Genomic DNA, 14,032 nt, shown 5'->3' on the forward strand with positions numbered 1-14,032 from the left:
CATCATCCAAATGCGACCTCGACGCTCTGTACATCTGCCGTTGCTTCCTTCTCTTGCGAGAAGAATAGTGTTGAGTGAGATAGGGTCTGATACAGTAGCGTTGTATGCAATGGTGTGAAATGAGCGTCGGATCTCGGAAGACCCGAGCTTGGCGGTGAGCCCATATTTTCAGTGAGAGCTGGAAATTCCGATTCCTCGCACTTGCCGCGAGAGAACCCTTGAATTGGAGTTTTTGGACTGCCAACTTCCTCGCCATCGCCCATTACTATCACCTTGCACCTTCCGACCATCACAAGATTGCTTTCACAGCTTGGCAAGACCCTATCTTTTGCAACTTTTTCTACGCAGATCTCCTCCAAGCTCTTCTCGGATTCTCTGTACTCGGAAAATTGGCTCAATCGGAAGCAATCCGAACCATCGCCTCCAGCCATGGCACACCTCCGACCACTAATGGCACCAGTATACGTCCCCGGCACAGAACCACTCCCACCTGGCGTAACCGAACAAGATAGAGCCGAAATCATCAAAATCGCCAAATGGAATAAGATCGCCAATATGACGATGGAATCTTGTCCCACCAAATGCATGCTTTCTGGAGCAGCAGGGTTTGGTCTGGGTGCCTTCTTCTCACTCATGTCTACTTCTTTTGCTGTTGATGATCCACTCCGACGTACAACTCTAGCTGCTAATGGGTTAGGGGATGCAGGAAAAGGTGTGGGGGAAATGACTACTATGCAGAGTACAAAAGAGTTTTTCAAGCAAACCGGGAAATCGATGTATAGGTCAGGGAAGGGGTTCGGGAAGGTAGGAGCTCTGTACTCTGGTATTGAGTGCTGTATTGAAGCTGTAAGTACCCCGACACATTCAGAGCAGGTAGGATTTGTGGGAGAGAGAGAGAGAGAGAAAGAGAAAGAAAGATGGCTGACATTACTTTGCATTTGGGTTGGCTGGGGTCAAAACAGTATCGAGCAAAGAACGATCTGGTTAATCCAGTAGCAGCCGGCTTCGCCGCCGGTGCAATTCTAGCAAGAAACTCAGGGCCAAAAGCTGCGATGGGTGGTGGTGTTGCTTTTGCTGCTTTCTCGGGAGCTATTGATATGTAGTAAGTATCGACAGACGCGCTGGGATTGCATGGTGCTTGTGAAAGGAGATTGTTGCTGACCCATCTGCACCTCTTGCCCCGAATCTCTGCCGCTTCGAATCAAAACAGCTTCCGAAGAGAAACACCAGACGACGATTGATCGACTCAAACACCTCCATTACGACCCTCATCCTCCGTCCTCATTAGACAATCCGATCGACAAAAAAAGGCGTTTTCTAGACGCATCACATCATGAAGGACCTTGCCGGACCATCTTAGACCCATCTTACACACACCTCACTCTGTACTTTTAGCTCTCTTCACATCGCAACACATTTTTGGTCTGACACTTCACTCCGTGACCTCTGAATCTTTCTCTCAATGTGACACAGGATCGCATTTCAAAAGTATGCAGATTAGTACGGCTTGAACCTTCTCCCAGCCTTCAGTTTGGCCACTTTTTCTTTGTCCGCTTCGAACTTTGCCCTCAAATCCGCCAACTGTTCTCTCTTCTTCTCTCTCAACTGGAACCTATAGAAATCTTCCAAACCGACCGATTTCTTCTTCGTATTCTCCTTAAACCCATGCTTAGCAACTCCAACGCTACCTCCACCCACCGCTGAAGCCCCCGCGCGGCCGTATTTTCCAGAACGTTGGACGATGATGAAACCGTCTTCGTCCAAAAGCTCGCCTGAGGGACCGATGGTGACGCCTCGAACGCCGATCTTGCGTGGGAGTGGGTGAGCTTTGCGATATTGATATAGTGCAATGCGAGAGTTGGCCCAGGATTGGATGGAGGGGAGGGAAGGACGAGAGAGGTGGTACTGATCGAGAAGATAGGAGAGACCGGTTGGTGGGATACCGGCACCGGCGGAGAGGAGGAAGGATGCGCTTGTGTTTGTGTTTGCTCGTTTTGCATGCTTTGAGGGGTCTTGGGTATCGAGGAGGGATTGTTTTTCGGCTTCTTTGCGAAGCGATCGGAACGGATCAATCCATTTGATACCTTGTTTGAGCAAGTCGATTGCGCGGGTGAAAGAGGGGGTATCGAGGAACATCACGTGTGCTGATGAAGAGGTGGAGAGGAACAATTGCGATCCCATTGCTTCCCTCGGATCCAAACTCGGGAGAGGAACGATGCGTGGTACTCGACTCTTCTTCGCGCCTTGCTGAGAACTTTTCTTCTTCTTTCCACTTTTACCCTGTGCTGCTGCTAGTTGGTGATGCTCTTCCATCGCCTCATCGCCCTCCTCTTCATCTTCGTCGTCGGATTCACCCTCACCTTCACCCATCTCCTCCTTCTCATCTTCCTCTTCCTCCTTCGCAACCTGCCTTCTGAACTTGACAGTCGAAATGTTACCTGCTTTGGCAAACACCTCTCGCAAATGAGACTCTGTTGTATCCGTCGGCAGATTCGCAATGAAAAGCGTTCGTTCCGATGGTAGCTCGTCTCTGAGTTTGGACGTAGACGCAAAAGCAGAAGCACTGGATGATGAGGTGTGCTTGCGAACATAGATCCAGTGTTTGACCTCGCCGACGGGTTTGCTTAGCTTGCTATGTGGGATGGTTACGGGTACGGCGAGGAAGCCGTTGGCGAGCATGATGGATGCTTCGTTGGTTTTCTTTATGCTGCTCGCCACCGAGGGCTCATTTGAAGGAGTGAGCTTCTTGGTCTTGCCCATCTTGACTCTCTGCAGAGCTGTTGACGGCGTGGTGTTGTGTAGAGATGGACGAGATGCGGGATGGGTAGGAACTGTAAGTGAGAAGCAAAATGTCAAAACTTGGAAGAAGCGATCCTGAAGCGTTGACCCTTTTTTTGCAAAATTTCGGGAAAGCCTCGTGTGGAGCTCTTCTCAAATAATAATAATAATAATACTACTAATGATAATAATAATAAATAAATAAAGCCGAAATGAATTGCCGGCCGAGTAGCACTATCAGGTGGCTTTGATCCTTCACGCCGTCTTCTTCAAAGTAGGCCTTCCACAACCGCACCTTGCTGATCTTGCTTAGAACCAACACAGGCCTCACGGAGGCCTAGCAACTCATGAACGCACACAGGGATATAGATCGGATCAAAGACGATGCTTAAACGACAAAATAGGACTAAAGTACAAGTGAGAAAAGGAGAGGATGCAAATTGCGGACAGAAACTAATTGGCGCTATACGGCCTTTTGATAGTAAAAGAAGATCTTGGGACGGAACCTGGAAGTCTGAGAACACGTAGCGAGCTCTAGCATGCCTTTACAAAGATCTAAACCTTCCCAAGCCAGGCGTTCTGCGCTTAGGAAGAGAAAAGACGCTTCTCATAAGAGTGCAAGCCATGAACTCCGCCCTCGACCTGAGCCGAAGCCGTCCTGAGCTCAAACCTCACCTGACCGCTCCCAACAGCAGTACGAAGCTGATAAAGGTGAGGAACACCCATATCCTGCAACGAATGCTGCAAACCGGTGTACAGATAAGGCAAAAACTTCTTCACCGATCCCTTGTCCTGCACAGCACCAGCGACCCCTTGAGCGACCTTGACAGCGTCGCTTTCGGAGAAGTACCGCTGAGTAGCGGCGTTTTCATCGGCAGCGACCTTGTCGGCTTTGGCAGCTCCCTTGCCTGTAGCGCCGGCAATCTTGCCCTTCTTCTGGTGCTCCATGGCTTCGATGGATCCCATACCACGGTAGCCTTTGAGACGCTTGCCGTCACGGTAGAAGTAGTCACCAGGCGACTCGGTGGTACCGGCAAGAAGACCACCCATCATGACAGCGGAAGCACCAAGAGCGAGAGCCTTGGCAATGTGACCAACGTTGGAGATACCACCATCGGCAATGACGGGGACGCCGAACTTGGAGGCGAACTCGGCAACGGCGTGAACAGCAGTACCCTGGGGTCGGCCAACAGCCATGACCTCCTGAGTAATGCAAATCGAACCGGAACCCATACCAACACGGAGAGCGTCAGCACCGGCAGCGATCAAGCTAGCAGCCTGCTCGCGCGTAACAACGTTACCGGCAACAACGTCAATGTGAGGGAAAGTCTGCTTGATCCATTGGATCATGACGATCTGGTAGACCGAGTTACCCTGCGACGAATCAAGGATGACAACGTCAAGACCAGCCTCGACGAGGAGAGCAAGACGCTCACGGTCCGAAGGGCGGGTACCGATGGCGGCGGCACAGTAGAGCTGCTTGCTGGCGGGCTGCTTGGAGGCGAGAGGGAAGTTCTGGTTCTTGAGCAAATCGGAACGAGCAAGAAGAGCAACAAGACGGCCCTCAGCGTCAACGATGGGAAGCTTGCCCTTCTTGCTGTCACGGAGGATGGTGTTGGCCTGCTCGAGAGTAATACCCTGCTTGGCGGTGACGAGGTCCTTGGTCATCACCTCGGAAAGAGGGATCGAGGTGTCACGGAACTGAACGTCACGAGCGGTGACAATACCGAGGAGCTTGCCGTGCATGGCACCCGTGTCTGTTCGGATCGCAGTACGAAATGGAAGGAACGAGTGTCAATTACAGCGTTCCAACAATGTATAGCGCGACGATGGTCGAGACGCGAGAGGATCAGAGTAATAATCGCATCTCCGCACACGCTCTCCCAAGTCTAAGGGAGAGGCTCGGAAGAACGAAGGTTATTTGCAATATGGTTGTTTCATCTTTTGGTGGTCTGGGGAAGGGGAGGAGGGGAGAATCGAGACGATGCACTTATGTCGAAACGAAGATGGGGATGTCGAACGCTGGAATGCGACAACTTACCAGTGATGGGGATACCGCCGAATCCGAGACGCTCCTTGATCTCAAGCACGTCACCAACAGTGGCGTTAGGGTCAAGGCAGAGTGGCTCGGTAATGAACCCGTTTTCGTACTTCTTGACCTTGCGAACGACGCTGGCCTGCTCCTGAGGGCTCATGTTGTTGTGAATGACACCCATACCGCCCATCAAGCCCATAGCAATAGCCATCTCAGTCTCAGTGACCGTGTCCATGGGCGACGAAAGGAAAGGAGTGTTAAGCGTAACGTTCCTGGTGACCCTGGTGCGAAGGCTAACATCGGAAGCGTTGAAGTTGATAAAGCCAGGAAGAACGAGGAAGTCATTGTAAGTGAGACCACCGTGCTGGCGGGAGTCGATCAACTCGGCCATGCTAAGACCATCGCCGGTGGAGTAGGTCTTGAGGTGCTCGAGAGCCTGCGAAGGCGAGAGGACCGCCTTGTCCTGGGGAATCTGGGGACCGTTGCTAGCCGGCATGTTGATGTCGTGTAAGGGTTGTATATGGGAGGAGGAAAGAGAAGGAGTATGAAACGACCGGAAAGAGGAGGGGTATAGTTGGTGTTGATGGCTCTTTTGGCGAAGAACATGTCAGGAAGGAAGAAGTTGCTCTGGCGTTCAAGGTTTTGAATTTGTCCCTGTTGCTTGCTTGAGTGAGTGAGGAAGCACAAAAAGTTGCTCTAAGCGAGGAAAAAAAAACAAAAAAAAAAAAAAAACAAAAAAAAAAAAAAACAAAAAAACAAAACAAAACAAACGACTCATTCATGCCGAAGGAAGCGATCCAATATGATGATACATGCTGACATAAACATAATCGGGGATCTGTCGGAACAGATCTGTCCAGAGATTGGGTACAATGTGTTGAAAGATTGGACTCTTATTGATGGCTATCGGGAGATGTCAATTTCAGCACGGTGTTTAAGCTATTGGGCTAAACACTATACTGTCATGGGCCTGGATGTGCAAGAAGTAAGAAGGTCTGTCAACTCATATGAAGGGAGTGCAGGAATCACAGAATTGGGCAGATTGTGGGATTTGCAGCAGAGTTCATTGAGATCTGTAGTAGAAGTGGTTCTATGACAGATTCTGTCAAGATCTGCATGAGCAAGGATAGTATCATGAATTCCACCAAGATCAGTAGTAGAAGAGATCATATAGCAGATTCCATGGAGATCAGCAACAAGAATGATCATACAATGAACTCACATGCAAGGAGGACCAAGCTCTGCCAAGACAGGGTCCAAGTCCAGAAGCATGCAGCTGGTTACCACTCAGGGGTTCACAATACAAGAGTCAGGAGAACAGTCACTGGTTGAAGAGGAAGGAGGGCTGTGTTGGTGACACTGGTGAATAAGACATCAGGAGGAAGAGCTGTGTTGAGGAGGTTGACACACAGCTCAAGAAGGACAGGAATGATGTTGCAGGGACTCCTGCACAGTACTTGATGAGTGTCAGGGGTCTCGCGCCTGAAACCCAGGTCGGTCTGTCGAGATACTTGGTGACTATCAAACTGTGTGACAGCTATTGTCTTGGTATCGGTGACTATCAAGTTGTGCAGTGACAGCAGGTGGCATTCGTTGTATATACTATCGTAGGTTTCGGCTGACCTCTGTGGACACTCCGTTCAGGGGTAGCTCGGCACGATCAATATCAATGTTATGATGACACCAAGGTCTGGTGTGAGTGTTGATGATGATGAGGTTGATGGTGTGGGTGGTGAGATTGGTGATGTCGATGATAATGAGGTTGATGGTGTTGGTGATAAGGTTGGTGGCGTCAACACAAGTGTCCAGTGTGTTGACTTGATGCTTGAAGTGATCCCCGGACCGCAGTGGACTACTGCCTTCGGTTCTATCTTGATCCGGACCACTAACCTGCTATGGGCGCCTTCGGACGTCAGGTAGTGGTGATACAACACACACACTACGATGAGGAGCAACCTTTGATGGATTGCTGCTATGCTGACTGAAACTAATATATACTTATGCTGAAGTGATAACTAGTTATGGTGAGTAGAGTGGATGAGGATCCACTCGACCTATGATGATGAGAAAGCATGGTTATATACCTCTTCACAGCATCGCCAGCGATGCTGCTCCTGCTCTCTCTCCAGAGAGTACCTTCTTCATCGAGTACTGTTCAGGGGCCTCTCCTGCTTGGTACCCCTGTGTCTCTTGAGTGGTGTCGACTCATTCGACACTGCTCCTCTTCCTCAGGACCTGCTTGCCAGTGTCCTATGACTCTTGTCTCTCGAGCCCCTGAGTGGTAACCATCTGAGCTTGGTCCTCCTCGTGGCTGTGCCTGCTCCTTGAGCTTGGTCCTCCTCGTGGCTGTGCCTAGCCCTCCTCGCATATGGGCTCAGTGCTCCTTTGCATGTGAATCCATAGGAGTCCATGGTCTCCATGGAGACTGCACTACGACCATGCTCTCTACTGGTATCGACTAGGTCTTCGATACCTGTGCTCCTTCCATATGAACCAGTGACCCTCCTGCTTCTTGAGCATCCAGGCCCATGACACTACCCCCCTCTTAAGAGCCGAGCTCCGTCGAGGCATGCTCTGGTCTGGTTCATGCTGACTCCTCCTCCTCCTCGACAACATCGCCAACATCATCCTTCCTCCTTCTCTCAACGTCATCCTCCTCTCTCTACTCCTTCTGTTCTCTCTTCCTCTCTCTACTCCTCCTGTTCTCTCCTCCTTTCTCTACTTTGTCTACTTTGTCTACTCACTCGTCCCCCCTCCGACACCTCATACTCCTGGATGAGGTCGGGACAGTTGAGGTTCTCTACTGGTTCCCATGAAGCAGCTTCTTCTGAGTACCCTCTCCACAACACTTTGTACTCTGTAGTCCCATTGTGTGAATGCTTGTCAATGAGTGCTTCGACTTCAAAGTTGAGGTCCTCATCTGGAAGTGATGGTATGGTGGGCTGTTCAGCACGTTGAGGAAGAGAACTTGTTCTTGCTGGCTCGAGCATGGAGACATGGAACACATCATGCACCCTAAGGTTTGCTGGCAATGTGATTCGATAAGCTCGGCGTCCTACCCATTCCTGAACTGGGTAGGGTCCTGAAAACCGGGTATCTAACTTGGGTGTGGGTCTCCGTGTCTTCCAGTTTCGACGGTTGATATAGACCATATCACCCACCTTAAACTCGATGTCCTTGTGCTTCCTGTTATACTGGTCTACTGATCTCTGTTGTGCCTCTCTGATCTGCTCCTGGAGGTACTTGCAACGCTCCTTTCCATCCATGAGGTACTCGAAGCGACCTGGATCATTGACTCCTAGTCGTTGAGGGATGTCAGGATGAGCTTTGGGGTTCCATCCATAGCATGCAAAGAATGGTGAGACACCAATGCTGTTGTGGACTGTGTTGTTGTATACAAAGGCTGCAGTGTCCAGCAGGTCGGCCCAGTCATTCTGCTCATAGTTGCAGTACATCCTGAGGTATTGCTCTATGACCTGATTGACCCTCTCTGTCTGACCATCGGTTTGAGGGTGGTAGGCCGTGCTAAGTGAGTGCTTCACACCCATTTGCTCTGCAAATGCCTTCCATGCTCCTGATATGAACTGCCTGCCTCGGTCCGAAACCATGTGATCTGGGTATCCGAAGAGTCTAACCATGTGTCCATATAGCAATACTGCAGTCTGTTTGGCCGTGACTGTCTTATGGGTTGGAGCTAGTATGGCAAACTTGGTTAACCTGTCGACGATGACTAAGATAGAGTCATAGGTCTTGGAGTCAAACTTCTTCGATGGTGGTAGTCCTTCAATGAAGTCGAGGGATATGGAGCCCCAGGGCCTGTCTGGTGTTGCTAGTGGCTGTAGCAAACCATATGGACGATGACGAGGAGTTTTGTACCTAGCACATACAGGACAACTTGCTACATAGTCTGCAATCCAAGCTGTCATGTTTGGCCACCAGTAATGTCATTGAGCTGCCTTGATGGTAGCATCTCTTCCTACATGTCCAGCAGTAATACCATCATGGCATTGGGTCATCACCATGAATTGCAGGTGTTCTACAGAGAGAGACTGTCCATCTACCTCCTTGGCACTCCTTGAGTGTCGGTTGTTGGTCCTCCCTGGCATGATCACTTTGGGGATAACCAACCTTCCTCCACTGTACCATAGGTTGTCCCTGACCTCGAAGGGCTTCTTCCTATGTATCTCCTGTAGCTCTTGGTCTAAGGGCTGGAAGATCTTGACCAGGTCTCTGAGACCTTTTGATGCTATGGACTCCATTGAGAGCATAGGGGCCACTAGGGTCGAGTCATGGTCTGCTGTCTCCTTGAACACTCGAGGAGGCAGTAGTTGCCTCACATTGTGATCCTGCTCTTCACCAGCAGGTTGCATGTCAGTCCTTCTGGTGAGAGCATCGGGTTCACCACCTTTGTCTCCTGGTCGATACTGCAATATGAAGTCGAAGTCTGCTAGTAGTATGGCCCACCGAGCCTGTCGACCTGTGATGCATCTCTGTGACTTGAAATACTTGAGGGCTTCATGGTCAGTGAGGATGACCAGTTGACTTGGTAGTCCAGCTAGCATGTGTCACCACTGAGTAAGGCAGGCGACCACAGCTAGGAGCTCCTTGTCATGGATTTCATAGTTCTTCTCAGCAGAAGACATCTTCCTAGAGTAGAAAGCCACTGGATGCCATTGTCCTTCATGCTCCTGCTTGAGTACTCCTGCTATAGCAAAGTCACTTGCATCAGTCTCCAACCTTGTTGGGAGGTGGTAGTCGAAGTGCTGAAGCACTCCTGCTGATGTGAAGGCCTGGATGAGCTTGTGGAAGGCCTGTTGGGCCTCCTCTGGTAGCTCGAACTTCTTGAACCATTCTATAGGCTTTACCAGTGCTGTCAAGGGCTTGGCTATGTGAGCAAAGTGGGCTATGAACCTTCGATAGAAGTTGGCAAAACCCAGGAACCTCTGGATGTCATGGATTGACTCTGGCATTGGCCACTCCTTGACAGTGCACACCTTTTCTGGGTCCATCTCTATGCCCGTTGGCTTGATGATGAACCCCAGGAACTCGACTGTCTTGGTGTGGAACTCACACTTCGACAGCTTAGCAAAGAGCCTGTTGCTCCTTAAGCGAGTGAGGACCTCGGTGACATGCTTCACATGTACCTCTTCAGTGTCACTGAAGATCAGGAAGTCATCTAGGTATACCACTACATATATCCCAATGATGTCCCGGAAGATGTCATTGATGAACGACTGGAAGTGAGCTGGAGCATTGGCTAGGCCAAAGGGCATCACTAGGTACTCATAGAGTCCCAACTGAGTGCCAAAAGCTGTCTTCCATTCATCTCCTTTAGCAATCCGGATGAGGTTGTATGCTGCTCTAAGGTCTAGCTTGGTATAGATCCTTGCCTTCCTGAGTAAGAACAGCTGCTCCTTGATGAGGGGCAATGGTGCCCTGTTCTTGACAGTGATCTCATTGAGACCTCTGTAGTCCACACAGAGTCTGAGACCCCCATCCTTCTTTGGTACAAAGAGCACTGGTGATCGTGCCGGGCTCTTCGATGGTCTTATGAACCCCTTCTCAAGGTTCTCATCCAAGTACCTCCTCAACTCGGACATCTCCTTGGGTCCCTTAAGGTATAGGGGCCCTTGAGGTGGCTTACCTCCTTCTATCAACTCGAGGTGGAGATCATGCTCGGTATGATGGGGCAGCTTGTCTGCTTCCACCTCATCAAACACATCTCGCAGGTGTTGATATGGCTTTGGTATGTCTGCAGCCATCACCACCTTGTCTACCTCCACCTCCATCTCGACTCCTTTGTCTGTGCCTGTAGGTACAAAACCAAAGGCCGGGAGTGATGATGGTGGTTCCTCCAACAGCATGAACCCTATGGGTCCATCTTCCAGAGCTGCTCGTAGTATGCGCTCTGCTGAGACAAACTCGTTACCATGAAGGGTTGGTCTCCTCATGGTTAGGTCCCCTGCTCTTGCTGCCTCAGGGGGTCTCCTTGGGGGTCGGTCCTGCTCCTGAGTCTTGAACTCCAGCTGGCCCGTATCCCATTGTATGGTGGGTTTGAGCCTCCGTAGCTCAGTGAACCCCAGGATGAGGTCATAGTCAGCAGTGTCGGCCACTGAAGCTTCGACCACACCCAGATTGTGTGTACCAATAGATACCTGCATGCTCGCAGAACTATTGATGGAGAGTTGGTGCCCGGTGACACCATGGATCGATCTTGTTTTTATGGGTTTTGTGGGTATTTGGTACTTACTAATGAAAGAATCTGAGACTATGGACAAACCAGCACCGGTATCAGCTAGTATCCAAGCAGGATGGTCTTGAACCATTCCAGAGAGCTCCAGTACTGCTTTGCCTCCACTGGTAGAGAAACATACTTGACAATCTTGATATATACAGAGTGATGGCGAGGAGGTTTGTAGAGCAATGCATGCCATCAGTGCATCACCCCACTGATGTTTCCCTCATCATCATCATCATCATGCTCCTCCTCCTCATGGTCGAGGTCCATGGGTTGCTGGTATGAGCTGAGGTCCATGGCCTCAGGGTCACCCGTCTCAGTACTGCCTGTGTGGCCATCTCCTGAGTCAGTGGCCTCCTCAAAGGGGTCTGCTGTGGTGACCATAACCTTTGGTCCCATGGGTCGAGAGCTAAGAGGGTCTACCCTCCTGCTGGGGCAGTCTCTGGCCCAATGGCCAATACCCTTGCATACATGACAGGTGTTGATACCTGATGGAGCAGGGCTTCCTTGCTTCGAGGGTTGGGTGGGATGATGAGGAAGGGGTCGGTTTAGGTTTTGTATAGTTGCTTGTGTAGTTGCTTGTGATGGTGATCGAGCTGGATAAGGTTGAGTGGGTTGTCGGATGGGGATCGAACTTTGATTTGGTCGGATGGGGATCGAACTTTGATTTGGTCGGATGGGGATCGAACTTTGATTTGGCCGAGACCCAGTTCTTAGTGGAGGTGATGTGGCGTTTGGGAGTGAGTGTCTAGCCGAGGACTGCTGTAGTAGCATCCTCTGTTGATCGATCTCCTCAACCTCTCGGTACCACTCCCATCTCTTCCCGGGTGGATTCCTCTCGAACTTCTCCTGTATGCTGTGAGTGAGACTTCCTCTGAAGAGATCAATTACTAGCTCGTTGTCATCTAGGTTGACCTGTCCCTCCAAGTCTCTGAACCGCTCTACATGTCGTGTGGCGGCACCAGGAGCATCACTTGTGAGTCTGAGAGCCAACAGCTTGTTGTATGCCTCCATCCTAGCATTGCGTGGGTTGAACTGTTCTGACAGTTGCTCTGTGAAGTAGTGCCAATCATTGAACAACCTTCCTTCTCTAGCTCTATCAATACGGAGCTTGGAGGTCCACCACTCTCTTGCTGTCCCTTCCAGTTGAGCGCCCATGTGGTTGATCATCCTAGTCTGCTCATACACCTGGTTGAACTTAAACCATGCTTTGGCTTCTAGAATGAAGATCTCCATGTCTTGGGGATTGAACTTTGGGAAGGGGGTGGCGATGGGCTTTGACCGGTTAAGCTCTGCCATGATGCTGGTGTCCTCCTCATGGTCCAGGGGGTAAGGGTCCGTCCTAGTCCTGCTGTAGGGGTCCACCTTAGTCTTGACGTATCTTGGCCCAGTAGGTGAAGCATACTTCTCGTAGTTGATGTCCTCCTGCTCATCCAGGTTGAATGAGACTGATCGTCTTGGTCGTGGAGCCGGGGTAGGAGTATGTGGGTCTCCTATCATAGACTCATCTCCTCCTCCTGCTTGGTCTTCTGAGTGAGAGAGGTCCATTGTCTCCTCCCTGCTCAGTTGAGCTCATTGTAATCGTTCCTCTCGATGACCCTGTCTGGTAAGCTCTAGCTGTGCTTCCAATAGAGTGAGTAGTCTATTGAGCTTATTGTTGAGGTCTGGGTCCGTCATGGTGATCATGAGGAGCTGCTTGAACGATCCACTCTAATGTCAGGGGTCTCGCGCCTGAAACCCAGGTCGGTCTGTTGAGATACTCGGTGACTATCAAACTGTGCGACAGCTATTGTCTCGGTATCGGTGACTATCAAGTTGTGCAGTGACAGCAGGTGGCGTTCGTTGTATATACTATCGTAGGTTTCGGCTGACCTCTGTGGACACTCCATTCAGGGGTAGCTCGGCACAATCAATATCAATGTTATGATGACACCAAGGTCTGGTGTGAGTGTTGATGATGATGAGGTTGATGGTGTGGGTGGTGAGATTGGTGATGTTGATGATAATGAGGTTGATGGTGTTGGTGATAAGGTTGGTGGCATCAACACGAGTGTCCAGTGTGTTGACTTGATGCTTGAAGTGATCCCCGGACCGCAGTGGACTACTGCCTTCGGTTCTATCTTGATCCGGACCGCTAACCTGCTATGGGTGCCTTCGGATGTCAGGTAGTGGTGATACAACACACACACTACGATGAGGAGCAACCTTGATAGATTGCTGCTATGCTGACTGAAACTAATGTATACTTATGCTGAAGTGATAACTAGTTATATGGTGAGTGTAGAGTGGATGAGGATCCACTCGACCTATGATGATGAGAAAGCATGGTTATATACCTCTTCACAGCATCGCCAGTGATGCTGCTCCTTGTATATACTATCGTAGGTTTCGGCTGACCTCTGTGGACACTCCGTTCAGGGGTAGCTCGGCACGATCAATATCAATGCTTCGGTTATGATGACACCAAGGTCTGGTGTGAGTGTTGATGATGATGAGGTTGATGATGTTGGTGATGAGGTTGGTGAGTGTTGATGATGATGAGGTTGATGGTGTTGGTGATGAGATTGGTGATGTCGATGATAATGAGGTTGATGGTGTTGGTGATAAGGTTGGTGGCGTCAACACGAGTGTCCAGTGTGTTGACTTGATGCTTGAAGTGATCCCCGGACCACAGTGGACTACTGCCTTCGGTTCTATCTTGATCCGGACTGCTAACCTGCTATGGGCACCTTCAGACGTCAGGTAGTGGTGATACAACACACACACTACGATGAGGAGCAACCTTGATAGATTGCTGCTATGCTGACTGTAACTAATGAGTACTTGTGTTTCTAAAGTATTGACTAGTTGTATGGTGAGTGTAGAGTGGATGGGGATCCACTCGACCTATGATGATGAGAAAGCATGGTTATATACCTCTTCACAGCATCGCCAGTGATGCTGCTCCTGCTCTCTCTCCAGAGAGTACCTTCTTCATCGAG

At 50.2% G+C, this 14,032-nt stretch overlaps 4 protein-coding genes across 4 annotated transcripts; 1 reads left to right on the forward strand and 3 right to left on the reverse strand.

Moving 5' to 3' along the window:
* Positions 1-429: 429 nt before the first annotated feature.
* UHO2_03203 (uncharacterized protein) lies at positions 430-1,241 on the forward strand (the record flags this gene model as incomplete). The annotated part of the gene is made up of 3 exons (XM_041558118.1): positions 430-846; positions 963-1,102; positions 1,211-1,241. 3 exons carry the CDS (start codon positions 430-432, stop codon positions 1,239-1,241), a joined length of 588 nt encoding a protein of 195 aa, XP_041414052.1.
* A 256-nt stretch (positions 1,242-1,497) lies between these two features.
* On the reverse strand, positions 1,498-2,760 carry UHO2_03204 (uncharacterized protein; the record flags this gene model as incomplete). Its single annotated transcript, XM_041558119.1, has 1 exon — positions 1,498-2,760. One exon carries the CDS (start codon positions 2,758-2,760, stop codon positions 1,498-1,500), a length of 1,263 nt encoding a protein of 420 aa, XP_041414053.1.
* Positions 2,761-3,363: 603 nt separating this feature from the next.
* UHO2_03205 (putative inosine 5`-monophosphate dehydrogenase) lies at positions 3,364-5,309 on the reverse strand (the record flags this gene model as incomplete). Its single annotated transcript, XM_041558120.1, has 2 exons — positions 3,364-4,535; positions 4,820-5,309. The coding sequence occupies 2 exons, from the start codon at positions 5,307-5,309 to the stop codon at positions 3,364-3,366; spliced, it is 1,662 nt and encodes a 553-aa protein (XP_041414054.1).
* Positions 5,310-7,503: 2,194 nt separating this feature from the next.
* Positions 7,504-12,728, reverse strand: UHO2_03206 (uncharacterized protein; the record flags this gene model as incomplete). Its single annotated transcript, XM_041558121.1, has 5 exons — positions 7,504-8,732; positions 8,811-9,355; positions 9,386-11,170; positions 11,812-12,580; positions 12,650-12,728. 5 exons carry the CDS (start codon positions 12,726-12,728, stop codon positions 7,504-7,506), a joined length of 4,407 nt encoding a protein of 1,468 aa, XP_041414055.1.
* Between the last annotated feature and the right edge of the window lie 1,304 nt (positions 12,729-14,032).

Source organism: Ustilago hordei (assembly GCF_900519145.1).
Source record: "Ustilago hordei strain Uho2 genome assembly, contig: UHO2_contig_05, whole genome shotgun sequence".
In the NCBI taxonomy this organism is placed as follows: domain Eukaryota; kingdom Fungi; phylum Basidiomycota; class Ustilaginomycetes; order Ustilaginales; family Ustilaginaceae; genus Ustilago; species Ustilago hordei.